Source organism: Pseudorasbora parva, chromosome 25 (assembly GCF_024679245.1).
Source record: "Pseudorasbora parva isolate DD20220531a chromosome 25, ASM2467924v1, whole genome shotgun sequence".
Lineage (NCBI taxonomy): Eukaryota > Metazoa > Chordata > Actinopteri > Cypriniformes > Gobionidae > Pseudorasbora > Pseudorasbora parva.
Genome location: NC_090196.1, coordinates 7,086,536 through 7,106,905, shown reverse-complemented (window position 1 = coordinate 7,106,905; position 20,370 = coordinate 7,086,536). Strand labels below are relative to the sequence as shown.

The following is a 20,370-nucleotide window of genomic DNA, read 5'->3' as shown; positions in this document are numbered from 1 at the left end:
TCAAAAATATATATAATATATATATATATATATATATATATATATATATATATATATATATATATATTTATTATATTTATAATTATATTTATATATTATATTTATAATATATATATTATATAAAAAATATATATAAATATATATTTTTACAAAATTAAATCAAATGACTGTCATTTTAACTTATATGGTGGAAAAGGTTACGTTTGCCAGAAGGATTGAGTGAACAATCTGTAAGCAACGTATCTACAGTTGTATTTTGTAATACAAAATAATATTAACCTTTGTCATTAGACACACTATTTAGTTTTGTATGGTACTTTTATTGTTACTGTACTAGCTTCTTGCGTTATCTAGACAATGCTGTCTCCCTTTCAATTTAATCAAAAATTGTTTAAACAGTCAATAAGTGGATAAAATCGCTACTTACTGCTTGCAAGAATACAGTTGTAATTGCCACTTTCTTCAGTTTAAGACGCTGAGTGAAGCTCGCTTTAAATTGGCCGAATAAACAATGTTATTAACTATTAATATTTTAGTAGACATGTAAAGGAAATGTCATTTGAAGAAAAAAAATTCAGACCTGTTTTGGTGTGGTAACTGAAAAAGCAAAAAGTGTACCAACTGTACTCGGTCTACCAAGAGATTTTTGAGTAGTGAGGATATTTTTTTTTCTTCTTACAAATGAAACCAAACATCATCAGTCACAGGTATTTAATGCAAAAACTACCCAAAAACAGTATCAAAGTATTAACTCATGTTGTATTCCAGCTGATGTAACGTTTCGTCAGGTGGCAATTTTTTTAAGTTTATGATATTTGCTGAATGGAGATGCTGATGACTGGGGATTTTCTTCAAACATATAAATCGTTTGACCAGCCAAATTTTTTAGGGATGTATTTGGGTTACTTGTTCAAACATGTCTAAAAAAATAAATAAAATAAATATAATTAAAATTATGCTGGTGGATTAAATTGAGAATCACACTCCAACATGTCATAATGGCGAAATTATAGTCAAATCAGCTTTATTTATATAGCTCTTTTTACAATGCTGGTTGTTCTAAAACACCTTCACAGTGTTTAACCAGAAAATAATGTGATAGATTTTGATTCTGCGGTACAGGCGCTCTGGAGAAAACGGTGATGTTATCCAGCTCATTTAAATTATCATAGTGTCAATGTAGGCAGATCGGTAATATAGTTGAAATTTTAAGTGTCCTCAACTGAACAAGCCAAGCCAAAGGCGACGGTGGCAATCTCTAGGCTATCTGGGATGCTAAGGAGATGAAACTGACGAGGAAGATTTACAAAGCAGTCTTTAGTGGCAACATTGATAGTCCTGCCATATTTGAAGAGAGGGGACAGCTTTGCAGACCCGATATATGACGGCAAAGGTTTCTCACTGAAATCAATGGAGCACCCTGTGCGTTGAAAAGTGACGCTGAAGGGTGGCCTGACCAATCATTGATATATGACGAGTTGGCTGTGAGAACGTGTTATGAAAATTAAGAAACTTCTCGACCTAAAAACAACTTTCGACATTGATATGCTTAAATGGGTATAATTTTATTCTCAAAACTGATTGAACAATGACAATTATTTTATTCATAAACTTTTCCAAGTTTCTAAAATTGTTTGGCTGGTTGAAATAAGATATTGATCTTGCAAATTACCCAAATACTGAAACCTAATGTTGAACTATATATGCACTTTTTTTTTTTTTTTACTGTCTCATAAATTACTGTAGCAAATAACTGCTAATACCAGCCAGTCATATTTTTTAATAGATTGGTAAAAACCAATCTAAAAAACCATTTATCTTTGTATGATCTACATTGTGAGGAAAAAAAGTGCAGTAAATAGGTGTCCATGTTATATAGTATGTAAAAAGTGTCGTAGGTCATACAATAGCTTGCTGGTTCACAGATGAAAAGCAGAAAGAGTTTGACAACCAGGAAAAGCAAGAGGCAGAAATATGTTTTAAGAAAACATGCAGCCACTGAAAACAGTCACATATTACTGTCATTTATTGATCTAGTAGAGTCTAAATGTAAATGACTCCCATTACTGTTACTTTCGTAAACTTCATGGTGCATGAAAATGCAGGTTTTGTTTGATTTAGCAACCATACAGTTTTATGTCATATGGGTGTGCTGAATGCCGGAAGGAAAAAAAGAATTATAAGAGAAGATATGTTTAATAAAAATAGAAAAAATGTGAGTTGTTTTTATCGGTTAACAAATAATTATGATTTCTCTGTTCTGCTAGTCATACACTCAACCAAAAGGTAGGAAAGGTAGGAATTGGTTAAAAAAACTTTTTTTCCAAGCTTGTTTAAACTTTCTTTATTTAATTAATACATAATTAAAATGTAAGTAATCTGAAAAAGAAAGTATAAAAATTGAGTGTCTGTAGACCTCTCACGACTGTTTTAAAGACAGCTCATTATTTCCATTCACTCCACCTTCTCCCTTCTGCTCTTTCCAAAGCCACGCCCCCAAAATACACGAACGCGCCTCACCGGCTGCTCAGCTGGAAGACATTATTTACCCATAGACCGTAAAAAAAATATGGACGACTCGACATCATCCGTTTCTGCTTGGCAGATTTGAAGCTTTCAGGCGGCCTTGCACTGCGCTGACATCTTGGGACCGAGTCTGCGCAGTAGCGATTTCGGGACCGGAGTTGCGCAGTAGAGCGCAGGAAGTAGAGCAGGAAGTACAGCCGCGATATCAAAAGCCCGCCCACATTCTCGCAGATGCAGAACGATTAATTATGTTGGTGTGAAATAAAGAGTTATGGAAATGTAGAAATTAAAGCTAAAGCTCTAATCTGCTCCCAAAAATTTCGAAAAAAGTCCGTTAGTGCCTCAGTGACAACTTCACTCAGAGAAGCCATCAGTCTCAGCTGTCAATCATGACGTCACACCCCCCGTTTTTATAGCATCAAATAACTAAAGTAAAATTATTTTTAAAACGAACACCTGAAATGAAATCATGGTGATGATAACTGCCTTCAGTGACATAAACTAACTTTGGACGAACATTTTTGAAGTGTAATTTTATTATTTAGTTTGCCTCGCGTCCATTAGAAAACACCATGGGGCGGCTATACTGGGACCGGTCACCGGAGGGCGATCGAGGCGCGAAAGCTTCAGTAAATGAGAGGGAGACTGCAGGCTTGTATTTACCTCAGACAAGCAGTGTGCATGTAGTCACATGTCACAATCACATGTAATTAAAAAAATCGAACTTTATCAGTATGAATATAAACAAATAAGATGTCTTTTAGTACTCACTATCAAGCTAGAATGGTAAAGTTTAAAATATATTTTTGTTTGATTTGGTAACAAGCTAGTTATATTTATAAGGCAAAGCATCATGTTTTTTCGGGAAGCATCATGTTTTTTCGGGAAGCATCATGTTTTTTCAATAACATCAGTTATACTGTGATGAAGATAAATTTCGGGTAAGATTCATAACATATACTGTGTTTTGCATGTAAGAGTTTCCATGATGAAAGCATTGTTGATCAGTAGTAGCTAAAGCTAACTTAGCTCTAAAAAAAGTTCCTGGATGCGGTGTACTAGCTTTTACACATGCATTTTTTAATCTAAAGTTAATTTTGCGAAATTCAACACAACAGAGATCAACTTGAGCTAAGCATATTGAGTTTTTATCATCTTTACTAATGGCTAAGTGTATAATATTGTAACTTTATGCTAAGTAATGTTATGTTAGCTATATTAGGCAGCTTCATGTGCTCTTGCTACATGCTTCATGGAAACATAAACCAAAAAAATGTATAATCAAAATGAAAGATGACCTGTCCAGCAGAAATACAGCCAGCAATGAGTCGTTTTTCAGGTCCTTCAGTTCTCACCATCGTTGTAAAGCCACGCAGATATTTACTCACGTTTGATTTCTTTGTTTATCCAAAGACTTTTTGTGCATTGCCTTTTCTCGTACTGTCTTCCTTTTTTTGCATTGTTTGCCTTCGCTGACTGCAAAACCCTGCACTGTGAATTTTGAATGCTCTTTCTCTGCCATTATTTTGCCTAGGTTTCTTGCCTCTTGAACCCCTCAAATCAAACGAGCCCGGGTCCTGTAGCGGTGGTCGCCATGGTAGCGAGAGAGAGTGACAGTCACCCAAGCCAATCATTTGTTTCGTCCCGAACGAAAATAATGAGCAGTATTTATTGCAGTCTAGAGTCACTCGGTTTTTATACTCTCCTTTTGAGAGAACTTACATTTTAATTATGTATTGACATATAAAGAAAGTTTAAACAAATTTGGACAAAAGTGTTTTAGATCAGTCCGCCCTACCCTACCTTTAAATGTAGCATTAAACTTAACATTTGTGTTAGGCTGTTTGTTTCTGACACTGAAATATCTGAGTTTGATATGGGAACGTGAGGTTTGTATAACTGGTTTGTAAATCATGTTCATCTACATTTGACAACAAAAGCAGTTGCTGTAGTAAGTGAGTGAACCAAATAAAACTGAAGATACTTAGTTGCAGTTTTGGGTTATTCAATGTGCTGTAATATAGAGAATTATAATAAGCGTAATCATTAAGATGTTTACTACCACAGAAATTGGGTGTGGGAAATTAGGTCATTAATATTGTCATATTGTGGAATTTTGGACTATATTTTTGCCGTTTATGTCTTGGACATCTCAAAAATTAGATAAACATTGCCTTTGATGCATTTAGTTTTCGTGCAGTATCACATTTTAATTTTGTCTGTGAATTTGCATGGTCTATCATTGAGTTTGTAAAAAATGAAAGCATTTTCCCCAAACTAACTCAAAAACATCCCATATAGTGGACAAAAACATACCCAGGGATGCATAAGGGATAAAGGCTCTTTAAATGAGAAGATAGGTGGCTCTTAAAAGAGCCTTTGGGGTGGTTAAGATCAGCGAACACCTCACTTAGAGCTGGTGTATTTGGTGACGGCCTTTGTGCCCTCGGACACGGCGTGTTTGGCCAGCTCTCCGGGCAGCAGCAGACGCACGGCGGTCTGGATCTCTCTGGAAGTGATGGTGGAGCGCTTGTTGTAGTGCGCCAGACGAGACGCCTCACCGCCGATGCGCTCGAAGATGTCGTTGACGAAAGAATTCATGATGCCCATCGCCTTGGAGGAGATGCCGGTGTCAGGATGAACCTGCTTCAGAACTTTGTACACATAGATGGCGTAGCTCTCCTTCCTGGACTTTCTACGCTTCTTTCCTCCTTTACCGGCGGTCTTGGTGACGGCCTTCTTGGAGCCTTTCTTAGGCGCGGACTTTGCTGGTTCAGGCATGATGCTGCTGATGAGTAATGTGAGCTCAAGAGCGAGACAGAGGAATTTATTCACCGCCATATGCTAATTTACTAAGAGATACTGGGTTCTTCTGATTGCCTGTTGTCATTTGCCGAGCCCATAAACTCGTATTTCATTGGACAACTCAAAGCATCACGAGGGGAACAAGGGCCACTCACGAGCGGGTAAATGATATAACCCCGCCTACCGTTTTATGTTTGAAGGACAACCCCACAAGATTTCGTTTCCTTTGTTCCTTTCCCGCTTTTTTTCTTTATAAAACTTTGAAGACTATATTGTGCGAAATAGTGTAATCTGAAAACATTTTTTTTAAATAGATATTGTACCAGAAATTCCCTCATAAAAAAGCCTCTTTACCACTAACATTTAATTGTTCTCCAATTGTAACTGTTTTCTTGATTCTGTAAATCACTTTGATTAGCAAGACAGTTATCTTCTTTGAAATACACATTAAAAAAGAAACGTAATGTGTTGAAACGACAATATTTTTTGCAGAACTGTCACATTTCTGTATATTTATTCAGAAATGTGTTGTTTATATAAAATGACATTATATAGGAAAATGATGGGGCTATTAAGGGCTTGAGACCGCTTTTTTGTGAGAGGTGTTATTTAAGAGAAAAGAAATAAATGGCCAATTTAAAAATTATCATACGTTATTTTCTATCTTTTTATTTTCTTTACCACTTAGCCTTACGTGAATTACATTACATATCTACATTATTAAGATATGTAATGTCGATATTGAGCTTAAATATTGTTGTTCTCTGATTATTTAATCCTTATCACCAACTTTGGCATGACTCTTTAACAGAGAGTGTGTGGCTCTTAAAAGAGCCGTTGGGTTTGTAGTTTTTCTTGATTTCAGGCGTTTAACCTCCGAAGCCGTACAGGGTGCGACCCTGTCGCTTCAGCGCGTACACAACATCCATGGCGGTGACGGTCTTTCTCTTGGCGTGCTCGGTGTAGGTCACGGCATCGCGGATAACGTTCTCCAGAAACACCTTCAACACTCCGCGGGTCTCCTCGTAGATCAGACCGGAGATGCGCTTGACACCGCCGCGGCGAGCCAGACGACGGATAGCGGGTTTGGTGATTCCCTGGATGTTATCACGCAAAACTTTACGGTGACGCTTAGCGCCTCCTTTACCGAGCCCCTTACCGCCTTTGCCTCTTCCAGACATGACTAACTCATGAACCGATAAATAATGATGACCGTTACAAGGAGCCTTATTATATTTACTCACCGGACCTGACAGAAGCCAGCGCCGCTTCACATGGCACACACCCCTCTCCCATACTAGTATTAGAGCACACATGATCCAGTCCCAACCCTGACGTTTATTTGATATTAAAACATCGCTTTTATAAAATCTATTTCATAGAGATCATATAATTTACAGTGGTGGTTGATGATTAAAAGTACTTTTCTACAAGCTCACCAAAGTAAACAGGCACTTCTCCTAAACTCTACCTGGATTGTTGTGGGTGTTGATCTCATTGGACCAGTACAAATCCTCAGAGCTTTATTAATAACTATCTATTTTTATTAAATGTGTTTTAGCTACTGCTCCATATACAAAGCATCCTTAATCTATTGTTGACCTCATAATAGCCCTATAGATATACATCAATGATTGTTTATCTGCTCCCCGTCTTTCCCAACTAATTCTCTCATGTATAACTTTCTTACATTTGGTTTCTACCTTTTCTATATGTACTTTCCATGTACCCCTTTGATCTAACCATATACCTAGATATTTAAATTGATCTACGCTTCCAAATTGTGTCCATATAATTTCAAGTTCTGTTTGTCTATCCCTTTCTTCCTAGTAAATAACATATGACAGGATTTACTTATAAAAAGCCTAAAGCCCCAATTGTACGACCATTGTTCTAATTTCTTTATTGTTTCCTTGATTTTACTTATCACACCATGAGATCTCGTACTCTTGCCCTGATGGTACCATAGTCTGCATACAAAGCTGATCCCATCCTTCTGTCCAGATTCATAAAAAATATCATAATCATAATATTAAATAAAACTGGATTATAACACTTCCTTGTGGAATTAGTTATTTCAAATTACTCTGACATTTATGATCCCACTTAAACTCTAAATCTTATTTCTGATTAAAAAAAAAAAAAATCTAAGACCCAATCATAAAACTTACCTTTAATTCCTATCTTATTTAATTTAATTAATAATCCTTCTTTCCAAATGGAGTCATATGCTTTTTCAAAATAAAAGAATACAATATTCATGATTTGTTTCATTTTAAATGTTTTCTATATCTCATTGTTTACTTTCATAGTAAAACTTTCATTTTACTTTTCACGCATCCATTGTAGAACATCCTTTTCTGAAGCCACTTTGGTATGATGCAAATAATCCTCCATGTTCAAGGAAGTAATTTAATCTTCTAACTAGTATCTTCTCCTTCCAATTGCACAGGTGGGATGTTAGGGCAACATCCTTTCTAGGTTTTCTAAAAGGCAGTATTAATGCACTCTTCCAACTTTTGGGCATTTTACCTTTCTCTGATATCTTATTAAATACATATAATATTATTTCTAAAAAAAAAAACAAGTAATTTCTGAAACATGATATAACTCAATTGATCTTCTCCTGTAGCTGTATTTCTGACACCATTTAGTACTATTACTAGTTCATTTATATTTATTTCTATATCCATGGTATTTCTCCTTATTATCCCTTTTAATAAACACGTTCCCATTTTCACTTCAAATTTTTTCTTTATATTGTCTGTGGATATCATCTAAATGGTCACCACTTTGCACAATGGCAAACTTCTTCCCTAAGAAATCTGCCTTTATTCCCTTTACTCCCTTTATGCATACCCTTTATTCCCACTCATTTTCTTCAGCATTGACCATATTTCTCCTATTTTAACCTCCCTCCCTATAGTAGAACAGTAACTCCTCCATTCATTCCGTTTATTATCCTTATTTACTCTTCGAGCTTGAGCCTTTTTCCTCTGATAATCAGTTAGGTTTTCTTGGTTCAAATTATTCCTTAATGTTCTCAGAGCACTATTTCGTTCTTGTGTGGCTTCTGTACATTTATCATTCCACCATGGAACCGTTTTCCTTTCCCCCCAACTGTCTTGAGTGGAATGCTATTCAATGATGTATTTAATATTAAATGTGAAACTTCTGATATACATTCCTCAACATCACCCTCCATTGAAATTAAATATGCTGATTCACAACATATTTCTTTAAATCTTTCCCAGTCAACTTTTTCAAAGTCCCAGTTCTTATGCTCTTTCTTGGATATCTATTTCAACATTTCTAGATCATATTGTTGGAAAGTGGTCACTACCAATACTTGTACTGTCTATAATATTCCACTCAATAATTTCCCAGATTATTAGAAACTAAGGTAAGATCAATACTAGATAATTTGTTGGAATGTATGTCAATTCTTGTACCATTTCCATTATTTAGACAAACTAGCTGTCTAGCATCTATCAATTCTTCAACTACTTCTCCATTATTATCAGTATATTGACTTCCCCAAAAACTTCTATGTGAATTGAAGTCTCCACACCATATTTCTTTCTTTGTTCCTTGTCTCCTAATTATGTTGTTTAAAATGTCTGGCTTAATGATTTACAAGGGTTATAAAAATGGATTACTATCAAATTCCCATTTGATTAGTATACTTTCAATCATCACACATTCTATTTGTACTAAAGTTATTATTATTCTAAATTATATCCCATCCCTTATAAATGTTACACAACCTCCACCTTGATTTCCACCTCTATCAAACCTGACAGACTCATACCCAGGTAAAATAAAGTCAAGGTGAGTGACTTGAATGCAAATAATATCAGGATTAACTTCAGAATATTAAATAAACTTTTTAAATTCTTGTCCATTTGCAATCAGACTTCTAGCAGTCCATTGCAAGAGATGGAATATCATTAAAAGATCAAATAACACTCTGAGACCCCATCATTGTTAGCAAACAACATGACTAAACTCCTCTGCAGCTTCCACCATTGTCTTGATTCTATCGCCTATCTTTCTTGATGTGTGGCAACATTAACAACTTTACATATAAAAGGTATAAAGCTCTTTTTTTCTAAAATCAAAGTGTTCTCCTCAACTTTACCTTTATGATTGCATGGCTGCTGTGGAGGCTTTGGCCTTCCTGACTGGGATCTCCTTATGCCTGAACTCTGGGTTACTGCATACCTTTCATTATCACTCAGGTTTTCCTTATATTCTGTTGGCCTATTTTATTTGATTTCATAATTGCCAATACTTGTTAATGCTTCTGCATGTTACCTTATTCACAACTTTGTATCTCTGTACTTCTTTAGCTTGTTTCTGGACCACACATCCAGCATATGCAGCGTCATGTTCTCCTCCACATTTTGCTTATCTTTGATTCCATTTACACTGTTGTGCTGTATGGCAAATTCTCTGACATTTGAAACACCTTAACGGTTGTGGGATGTATTCCCTCATTTTGAAATTGATCCAACCCATTTGGAATTCATAAGGCATTGTCTTTTCAAAAACTAGCAGTATAGACAGGCTATCAAGTTTAACACCACTTTTTTTTTTAGTTTGAAGTCTTTTTGCCTCTATTACTTTCCCACCTTGTATTTCTTTCTTCACATCCTCCATAGATATTTCTAGAGGTACATTTGAAATCACTCTTCATTTTGCTGCCATCCCTGGTACATGCACTTTAATCTTTCCACCACCAAGACTACTCATTTTCAGAACCATCTCCTGCTGCTTCTTAATTACTGTTGAAATTAGGATTCTTCTGTAGTCGTATCTACAGTCACCAAACTCTTAATATTTGTTTTCCACTTCGAGCCAGAAAACTTTCTAGTTTACAGTTAATAGCTCCGACCAACAGGAAGTCAGATATTTTGGGATGAATTTGGATTTTTGATAAATCAGGCTCAGTTTTTATAAACTACTCGTAGGAGATGCATGGAATCGACACCAAACTCAGTCCCCATGAAACAAAGACACTGAAGATGATATACTGTGAACGGTTATAGCATATCTCAAATACTGCTGCTATGGTGAGGGATTGAAAAAGGGAAATAGAAATTATCTCATATCTTGTAAAATCATTGTTTGATTTACATTAAATTAAGACTGGATGTTCTGAAATTGAACCTGGGTGAACTTAAAATTAATGTACTATTTTTCAGATCAATATATTTATTTATGCACAATATTTCCTCTGAATCTCTCTCTATCTCTGTCTGCAGCAGTGTTGTGTTAGTTTTGAAGAAAAAAAAAACTCTGGCTCTTTGTGTGTGTGTGTGTGTTTTCTATACATGGGCTTTGCAGAAGGTCATGCTCTGTGTTTGCAAAGATCACTTTTGACACATGTCTTTAAATGAATTATTTACTGATATAATTCAAATTGATTAAAAAAAGTCAATTTCACACAATTTTCTAGTTTATAAGTAAATTTTATAATAAAGTTTATAATAAACTTCCATAAAATTAAGACACGCATATTACTCTTACCTAACTGACATTTGACATCACCTGACGATCTTATATGCAGCTGTGTTGGTTCGTGGTCATAGCAGCACCAACTGCTGCAGTTAATGAGGTGAATTCATTTGTAGGGCACTGACAAAATAGTTTTATATAACTAGTTTAATAATTCTGTTATGAATAATATAAAAAGACCTTGAATTGAATACTGACCTTCTGGACTAACACAATTTTGAGCTGCAAAACATTTAAAAAAAAATCATTGTATTTAAATTACATCATGGTCATACATCATGGCTTGTGGTCATAGTTGCACCAGCTGCTGTGGTAAATTTGGCATATTTGAACGATTTTCAAATATTCCCCTGTTTGCATATTGCCTGTTGTGGACAGTTGCTCTGACTTTGACTGACTTTGCTGCTTTAATATTTTATTTAATTTTTATAAGCTTCTATTTTACTTTTCATCTTCCATCAATAGAGAATAATGGTGAATATTGTCTTTACCTCTGAGCAGCATTTGCCTGCAAACTCGGCTGCATTTTCAGGACCACATTTCTAGGATCCTAGCAATGATTTTAGTTGATTAAGTTTAATTTATACATTGTCCTAACCAACCCCTAGCTCTAATTTAAGTAATGTTTAAGTAATGTTTAAAATGGCCGTGCCAATTGTTTTGTTAAAAAAAAAGGTAGAAAGGTAGGTCTCTGTACAGTTGGCTGCTGTCAAAAAAAAAAAGGATCCTAGAAATGCTGTCATGAAACAGAAACCCTAAATGTGCAGCCTCCGGTATTGCAGGCCGATAATATAATATATACAGTCCCCTCCAAAAGTATTGGAACAGTGAGGACTATTCCTTTATTTTTTCTGTAGACTGAAAACATTTGGGTTTGACATCCAAGAAACATTGTAAGAGCTGTAAAGAAAGACCTCAAGAGGGCAGGAGTGAAGGTATCACAGTCTACTGTCCGCAGAAGACTTCATGAACAAAAGTACAGAGGCTACACCAGAAGATGCAAACCTCTCATTAGCAAGAAGAATAAGAAGGCCAGGCTGGAATTTGCTAAAAACTACAGAGACAAGCCTCAAACATTCTGGGGCAAAGTTTTATGGACTGATGAGACAAAGATTAACCTCTACCAAAGTGATGGAAAGGCTAAAGTTTGGAGAAAAAAAGGATCTGCTCATGACCCCAAACATACAAGCTCATCTGTGAAACACGGTGGAGGTAATGTCATGGCTTGGGCTTGCATGGCTTCTTCCGGGACGGGCTCATTGATCTTCATTGATGATGTAACACATAATGGCAGCAGCAAAATGAACTCTGAAGTGTACAGAAACAATTTGTCTGGCAATTTACAGAAAAATGCAACCAAACTTGGGAGATCCTTCATCGTGCAGCAAGATAATGACCCAAAACACAGTGCCAAAGCAACAAAGGAGTTCATCAGGGGCAAAAAGTGGAAGGTTTTAGACTGGCCAAGTCAATCTCCAGACTTAAACCCTATAGAGCATGCATTTCACCTGCTAAAAAAGAGACTGAAGGGAGTAACCCCCCAAAACAAACACCAACTGAAAGAGGCTGCAGTGGAAGCCTGGAAAAGCATTACAAAAGAAGAATGCAAAAGTTTGGTGAAGTCAATGGGTCATAGGCTTGATGCAGTTATTGCAAGCAAAGGATTTTCAACTAAACATTAAGTCTTTTTCACTTTAATCTATTTTAAGTTAATCTGTTCCAATACTTTTGGTCACATGAGAAATGGGTGGGTTCAAACCATAGACTGTAAAAAAATATGGACGTAGTGTCCGTGACGTCACCCATAGGATTCTGATAAGCCGTTCTGAAGCTTAAAGTATGGGCGAGCTGGGCGTTGCCATCTTGTAAGCGAGTAAGCGCGTGTCACTCCCCGATAACAGAAAATGGGCAAAAAGGCGGGATGTGCGCGGAGCTGAGGTGACGCAGTAACTATAGACGGCGGATAAATGGCTATCCACTTGTAACCACGCCCTTAATTATGCAGAACCTTAAGGCTTTATATAACGTAAACGAATGAGTTATAAAAAAATTCACCCCCCTCAGAGTTGTCATGAAGATCAAAATTAGCCTTATAAGCCAAAACCACAATTTGTACCAGGCTGTAAACATGTTTTTTTCTGCTTTAAAGTTGAGAATTTTAACATGGGGCTCAATGAGATTCCGCTCCCTTCTGGAGCCTGCCTCTAGTGGCCAGTTGAGGAATTACAGTTTACATTACTTCCGTATTGGCTTCAAGAGAGATCGCGGGAGGTTGCCGCTTGGTTCAAACAAAAGGTTATATCTTCTAAGTTGTGTATCAGATCCAGATGTAAATACCTGGAAATAGAAGCTGAAATGTTGATCTTTTATCTCCTATAAATTGTTTGATGTCAAACCCAAATGTTTTCAGTTTACAGAAAAAAATAAAAGAATAGTCCTCACTGTTCCAATACTTTTGGAGGGGACTGTACATATTACCTCAATATTATATTATAATACCTCTTACTGAGAGAAAGATCATACTATCAGGATGGTCATCTGGTGGATAGATGTGTATGTGTGTGTTAGTCAGTCTGTCTTCTACATGTCAGTATTGATGTATAACTGGCATTCTGCTTGAGACCTGCCGACACCTATTCATGACCTAGATTCAATAGATAGGATTTAGTATGCGGCCCTTCACTTGATTTGCAAAACTTGCTGTGGCCCTCTGGTCTAAAAAGTTTGTCCACCTCTAAGCTATAAGGTCAAAATAGGCCTAATTCTGGAGTTCTAGCATCAGCAGTTATCGATTGAGATATGCTTCTGCCTGTCATCTGATGTATGGACATTTTCTATGAGTATCTATTTTCTCTTGTGAAACTCAAAGCTGCTTCTGCTGATGAAACTGCAAACTATTACTCAGTAAAATGTTATTCTGACTCCAGTTCATCATTCATCTGGTCTTGGTTCGCTTTTACACAACAGAATTGTTAGTTCTCAACGACACGTTACAGAAACAGACCATCAATATGATTAAATCAAGTATTGAGCTCTTTAACTGAGAAGATGGGTGGCTCTTAAAAGAGCCTTTGGGGTGGTTAAGGTCAGCGAACACCTCACTTAGAGCTGGTGTATTTGGTGACGGCCTTTGTGCCCTCGGACACGGCGTGTTTGGCCAGCTCTCCGGGCAGCAGCAGACGCACGGCGGTCTGGATCTCTCTGGAAGTGATGGTGGAGCGCTTGTTGTAGTGCGCCAGACGAGACGCCTCACCGCCGATGCGCTCGAAGATGTCGTTGACGAAAGAGTTCATGATGCCCATCGCCTTGGAGGAGATGCCGGTGTCAGGATGAACCTGCTTCAGAACTTTGTACACATAGATCGCGTAGCTCTCCTTCCTGGACTTTCTGCGCTTCTTTCCTCCCTTAGCGGTGGTCTTGGTGACGGCCTTCTTGGAGCCTTTCTTGGGCGCGGACTTTGCTGGTTCAGGCATGATGAGTCGATGTGAGTTCAGGAGCGAGACAGAGGCATTTATTAACAGCCATATGCTAATTTACTGAGAGGATACGGGGTTCTTCTGATTGCCTGTTGTCATTGGGCGAACCCATAAACTCGTATTTCATTGGACAACTCAAAGCATCACGAGAGGAACGAGGGCCAATCACGTTTATTTGTTATTATTTTATTTATAGGTGTTTGTTTGTTTGTTTTTTATCTCTTTTAAAATTTAGTGGTTTTTTTTCTTTTTTTTTTTTTTTTTCTCTCTTATAAATTGGGTGTGTATATAGATCATTAGTCCATACTCCAGATCAGTGGGTGGCGGTAATGCACCTGAAAGTTGTTTGCCAACCGCCAATAAAAACAAAAGAAGAAGAAGAAGAGGGCCAATCACGGGCGGGTAAATATTAGCCCCGCCTACAGCTTTCTGTTTGAAGGACAACCCCCACAAGATTTCGTTTCCTTTGTTAATTACCCGCTTTTTTGATTTAATAAAAGTTTGAAGACTAATATTCTGCAAGATAGTGTAATCTGAAAACTAATCTTTAGAATAAAGTAATTTCTCGTTTTAAAAGTAGATTTTATACCAGAAATTCCCTTCTACACAAAAGCCCCTTTACCACTAACATTTAATTGTCCCCCATTGGTAACTTTTCTTGATTCTGTAATAGCAAGACATTATCTTCTCTGAAATACATTATTATAACGCCAAAAGCCGATTACAACGCATTTATACAGCATTAAAACACCTAAAAAGTTAAATTGTGCTTAATATTTTCTTTGCAGAACGGTCACATTTCTGAAAACAATTGATCCTTATTGAAAAATTGGCATATAAAACTACATATGAACTGCTTATAAAACAAAACATGAACTGCTAATGTTTCTGCGGTTATTTATTAAGTAAATCCTATAACCATTATTAAAATATGTAATGTCGACATTGGGTTTTAATATTCTTGTTCTCTGATTATTTTATCCATATCACCAAATTTGACATGACTCTTTAAGCGAGAGAGTGGGTGGCTCTTAAAAGAGCCGTTGGGTTTGTAGTTTTTCTTGACTTCAGGCGTTTAACCTCCGAAGCCGTACAGGGTGCGTCCCTGTCGCTTCAGCGCGTACACAACATCCATGGCGGTGACGGTCTTTCTCTTGGCGTGCTCGGTGTAGGTCACGGCATCGCGGATAACGTTCTCCAGAAACACCTTCAACACTCCGCGGGTCTCCTCGTAGATCAGACCGGAGATGCGCTTGACACCGCCACGGCGAGCCAGACGACGGATGGCGGGTTTGGTGATTCCCTGGATGTTATCGCGCAAAACTTTACGATGACGCTTAGCGCCTCCTTTACCGAGACCCTTACCGCCTTTGCCTCTTCCAGACATGGTTAACTTCAGTAGCTCAAACTACAACAAGTGGAGAATTATTGCTGCAAGGAGGCTCTTTATATTTGCTTAGAGGACCTGACAGAAGCCACCACCGCGCAAGCCCCTCCCCTCGATATTGCTCGAGTACACAACATTGTGATTTGAGCCTGAAACCAAACCAGGTTCAGGCTTCAGGTTCTTCGTGCGTCGCTAACTCAGTTAGCTGGATTTGGTTGTTGACGATTTGGCTTTATTTTAGATTGTTTGGTTCTTCGAAGCTCATCCTGAATTTGCTGTCATAGCAACAGGTCCGTTAGCTTAAACCTGCTCGGGAGCAGGCTTATATTTCATGTAAACAGGATTCGATTGCATCTTGAGGTGATCCTTAAAATCTGTCCCAGCCACTGCTACTTTATTACAAGTGTTCATTACTGAACCAGGGGCAATAATAATTTAATATAATAATAAATATAAAAGTTTATTTGAAAATATTTTAATGTGTAAAATTTGTGTTTAATACTATAGACACACTTACTTTATTGAGAAATTTAATTATGAATTGTGATGGAATGATTACTTTATAGATGTATTGGAGGTTTACACACATTGTGTAGTTAACCTTTGTTTTTTTGTTTTATTAAGCGAGGTACGAAGAACGGGCCCCAGGGGTGTATTCCAGAAAGCGAGGTTAAAGCTACACTGTGTGATATTTTCCCTCATCTAGCGGTGTAAAGGTATATGACCATTCAGTGAATAATAGTTTGTGGTCCTCTCAATTCTGATTTCGTTTTAAATTCCGACGGTGGCCGATTTAGTCCAAGATTAACACGCAATCGTCCTCTTCACATTCCACACGGTGCCATCAAGTGTTAAAAGGCTAAGCTTGAATTTACGGGTATGTCCCTCTTTGGCTAATGTACTTTCAAGATGGATTCGAACCCCTCACCCGTATGTATTTTCAATGTCATATTATAAACTTACCAGAATACTTTATTACTTGAAAGAAGTAAATTTACATTAATGAGCACACATATTTTTGAAAGAACTGAAGTGTTTTTAGCTAAGAAAAAACAAATAAAGTTACACAGTGTAGCTTCAATTGTCGCTATATTTAGCGACTTTTCACACCCCTCTAGTGACTTTTTTTTTTTTTAAAAGCGACTAGTGACAAATCCCAAATACTCCTTGCTGCAGACTGTAGTGCGGTGACATCATGAATATTGCATCACGTATGTGTTAGCGTGCAAAAAAAAAAAACTTTAGACACTTGTGAAAACCACTGAGGAACATTTTTTTTTGCAGTATGATCAAGATCGTACTGTAAAAGTTATGTTCCTGTTTGTACTGTAGGTTATGTTACTAGTTTTTTTAAGGTTAAATTAATTATATTATATCTGTCTGTCTGCATGTCATGCCAGTCTGTAATGTATCTGTGTGTCTCCCTGTAATGTCTGTAATGTGTCTGTCTGTCTCCCTGTCATGCCAGTCTGTAATGTCTGTCTTGCCCAAAAAAAAAAGTTTAAACTGAATCTTCAAACTTCATAGCTTTTGAAACCATTTCAAACTTTGGTTTGTCTTGACAATTTTTTTTAAATCTTGTATTTGTTCTTAATAAAGTAAGTCTCTTAAGCCCCTTTCACACTGCACGCCGGACCCGCAATATTCCCGGAACATTGCCGGGTCGCCTTCTGTGGGAAAGCAACCACGTCCCGGGATTGATTACCGAATTGAACCTGGGCCGGGGACCTAGTAACATTGCGGGTTTGATTTGGGACGAGCACTGTGTGAACAAAAGCCAAAACTAATGCCGCAATGGATGTGACGTAGTGATGACGTAGTTATCGTGCGACTCCTAGAGCTTGTTTTTTCAATAATACAACCCTGCAGTGCCAGAAGAGCTAGTCGGTGTTTTAAATGCAGAGAATGTTCGTATACAAAAGAAACTAAAATTAAACAAGTAGAAATGTGCGCAGGTACTTTAAAACAACATTTCTCTCTTTTTGCAATAGGCTATATCGTTTAGTCTTTAAAATAAATATTGTTTATAAAGCTAATGAATGGCATTATAATTTATGTTCGTTTTTACATTTATATTTTTCCTTCTTTTTATGAACTTCGTTACATTTATATGATTTGTTGTGGAAATAGCCTAAAATATCTACATGTTGATCATGTTTGTAAACAGGCCTAGTTTTGCCAGTATTTTTAATAAAATAAGACTGACACACCAGTGTAGTTTTTTCTCTCTCTCAACAACATAAGTCTTACCAGTGCATATGACTCAGTGACAAAAGCACTATTCTCTAATGTGGATCATTTTGACATCACTATAGCCTAGAACACATATGCCTATATTTTTTTCTAATAAGGACATGTGTCATTTTAATGAGAAAGATATAAGATCTTAATACAAGAAAATATTTAGTTAAAATGACATAATTGAGTGGATATAATAATGTGGCAGCAAGGCATCGCTGTAAATTTCAACTATTTAATCCAGCCAATAAACAAATTTCTAGAGGTTTGTCATCTGCATTAACACCATACCACCGGTCAGATTTGTGACAAGACATGAAACCAATTTAATGGACTTTCATTTTTTTTACATTGATTATTTTATAACTTTACAAATTCAATTGGTAATTAAATGGGTTTCACTACGCCAAATGTAACTAATTGACCAAATAAAATAATTCTTAACTCTGAAACAACAGCAACTCTTATTTGTTACTCTTATTTGTTTCGATTTGCATCGATATCTTGACCATTTATTACATACGGCGAACTGTGCACTAATCGCTAAGCATACACTAACATGTGCTAACCCGCACCGAACTAAAATAAAGTAATAAAAAAAAAACTTGCTTTCAAAGTATACAAGCCATTCGTAATATGGTAAACTGTGTGTGGTTTATGCTTTTTGTTTACCAATTACTTGGAAAGAAGTGTAATATATTATATAAGGATGTGAATGCTGATGGATTCCCGTGAATGAAGCACATAACAGACGCACACTTCAGACTGACGGCAGATGACGTAAGCTCATCGTAAACATTAGGTAAGCGCTCAGTCACAATCTCATGAATAAGTACAATAGAGCGAAGGTGCGCATCATTCCATTAATAGTCATTAGAATGATTACAAATAGTTACAACAGACAGTGTCAATGTTGTGTTTGACAGTGTCAAACACATGTTTAGTTTGAATTATTCATGAAATTGTGACCCAAGCACTAAACTGAGCTTACCTCATCAGCCATAAGCCACTTCACGAGTAATTACGTGTTAACCCGTAAATGACGTGTTAACACGTTATTGCGTGTTTACACATCACTTTCACACATTGTGGCCCTGTTGGCCTTCCATACTCTCTCTGCGTCTGCCCTGTTCAGTTAATGGCTGAGAGGAACTGCAGCGCATGCCGATGTTGTGCCAAAATTCGACTGCCTGCCCGCATCGGTGCAGCCAATGAATGTTTGTGTTGCCCTTTTATTTTCATTTAATTGTATGGTTATTGCGTCCTTATGCTGATAAACATTGTTTGTTAAATGTCTTGAGAAGATACTGAATTATTTAATATTTTTGAAAATTAATTTAACAAAGGCGGATAGATAAATAAATAAATAAATAAATAAATAAATAAATAAATAAATAAATAAATAAAACATTCTTCAAAGCTTCTTGTAATGTTAAAAAAACTTTAAGAAATAGTAAAAAGTAGCCTAAAGTTGAACTGAAACAAATACTCTTAGGGATATGGTGTAGTTTTGTTTGTTGTATTGGGTTTATCAACACAAAGTATAAGGGAATGTGAATTAACCCTAACATGCTAAGGACATTTAGTGTGTTGTTTTTTTTTTATGTCCCCATGTTAGTGCCAACTGCATACATTTTGCCTGAAGTGTGTATTTTTATAGGAATGTTTATATTCCGCCCTTATATCCTTTCCTAAAATATATTTGACACTATAAACACAGTTACAATAGTAGGGCCGTAATGAAATGTCCCCATTGAAAACAGCAATTTTTTATCAAAGGCCATTTAGCCATTTTTTAGCCATTTAACTAAAAAATGCAACCCGATCACACATAAATGCGTATAAATAGTACGATTGTGCAATGTCGTGGAATGTATACGCCAAAACTCATTTTGGCGTGCATATGATACGCTGTTTTTCGCGTGCATATGATACGCACTTTATGGCGTATATATGACGCGCTTGGGTAGGTTTAGGGTAGCGGGGCGTATATATGACACGCGCTTGGGTAGGTTTAGGGTAGCGGGGCGTATATATGACACGCGCTTGGGTAGGTTTAGGGTGGTGGGGCGTATATATGACACGCGCTTGGGTAGGTTTAGGGTGGTGGGGCGTATATATGACACGCGCTTGGGTAGGTTTAGGGTAGCGGGGCGTATATATGACACGCGCTTGGGTAGGTTTAGGGTAGCGGGGCGTATATATGACACGCGCTTGGGTAGGTTTAGGGTGGTGGGGCGTATATATGACACGCGCTTGGGTAGGTTTAGGGTAGCGGGGCGTATATATGACACGCGCTTGGGTAGGTTTAGGGTGGTGGGGTGGGGTGTTCGTATGTATAATACGCCATAAAATGCGTATCATATGCACGTGAAAAACAGAGTGCCATAGACACGCCAAAATTAGTTTTGGCGTATA

General features: G+C 37.0%; 4 protein-coding genes across 4 annotated transcripts; all 4 read right to left on the bottom strand.

The window, feature by feature from the left end:
* Positions 1-4,918: 4,918 nt before the first annotated feature.
* On the bottom strand, positions 4,919-5,331 carry LOC137065126 (histone H2B-like). The gene has a single exon (XM_067436689.1). The coding sequence runs from the start codon at positions 5,305-5,307 to the stop codon at positions 4,933-4,935; it is 375 nt and encodes a 124-aa protein (XP_067292790.1). The 5' UTR covers positions 5,308-5,331; the 3' UTR covers positions 4,919-4,932.
* Positions 5,332-6,044: 713 nt separating this feature from the next.
* On the bottom strand, positions 6,045-6,516 carry LOC137065174 (histone H4). The gene has a single exon (XM_067436753.1). The coding sequence runs from the start codon at positions 6,510-6,512 to the stop codon at positions 6,201-6,203; it is 312 nt and encodes a 103-aa protein (XP_067292854.1). The 5' UTR covers positions 6,513-6,516; the 3' UTR covers positions 6,045-6,200.
* A 7,433-nt stretch (positions 6,517-13,949) lies between these two features.
* Positions 13,950-14,324, bottom strand: LOC137065373 (histone H2B-like). Its single transcript, XM_067436985.1, has one exon. The coding sequence runs from the start codon at positions 14,322-14,324 to the stop codon at positions 13,950-13,952; it is 375 nt and encodes a 124-aa protein (XP_067293086.1).
* Positions 14,325-15,283: 959 nt separating this feature from the next.
* LOC137065233 (histone H4) lies at positions 15,284-15,720 on the bottom strand. The gene has a single exon (XM_067436824.1). The coding sequence runs from the start codon at positions 15,712-15,714 to the stop codon at positions 15,403-15,405; it is 312 nt and encodes a 103-aa protein (XP_067292925.1). The 5' UTR covers positions 15,715-15,720; the 3' UTR covers positions 15,284-15,402.
* Between the last annotated feature and the right edge of the window lie 4,650 nt (positions 15,721-20,370).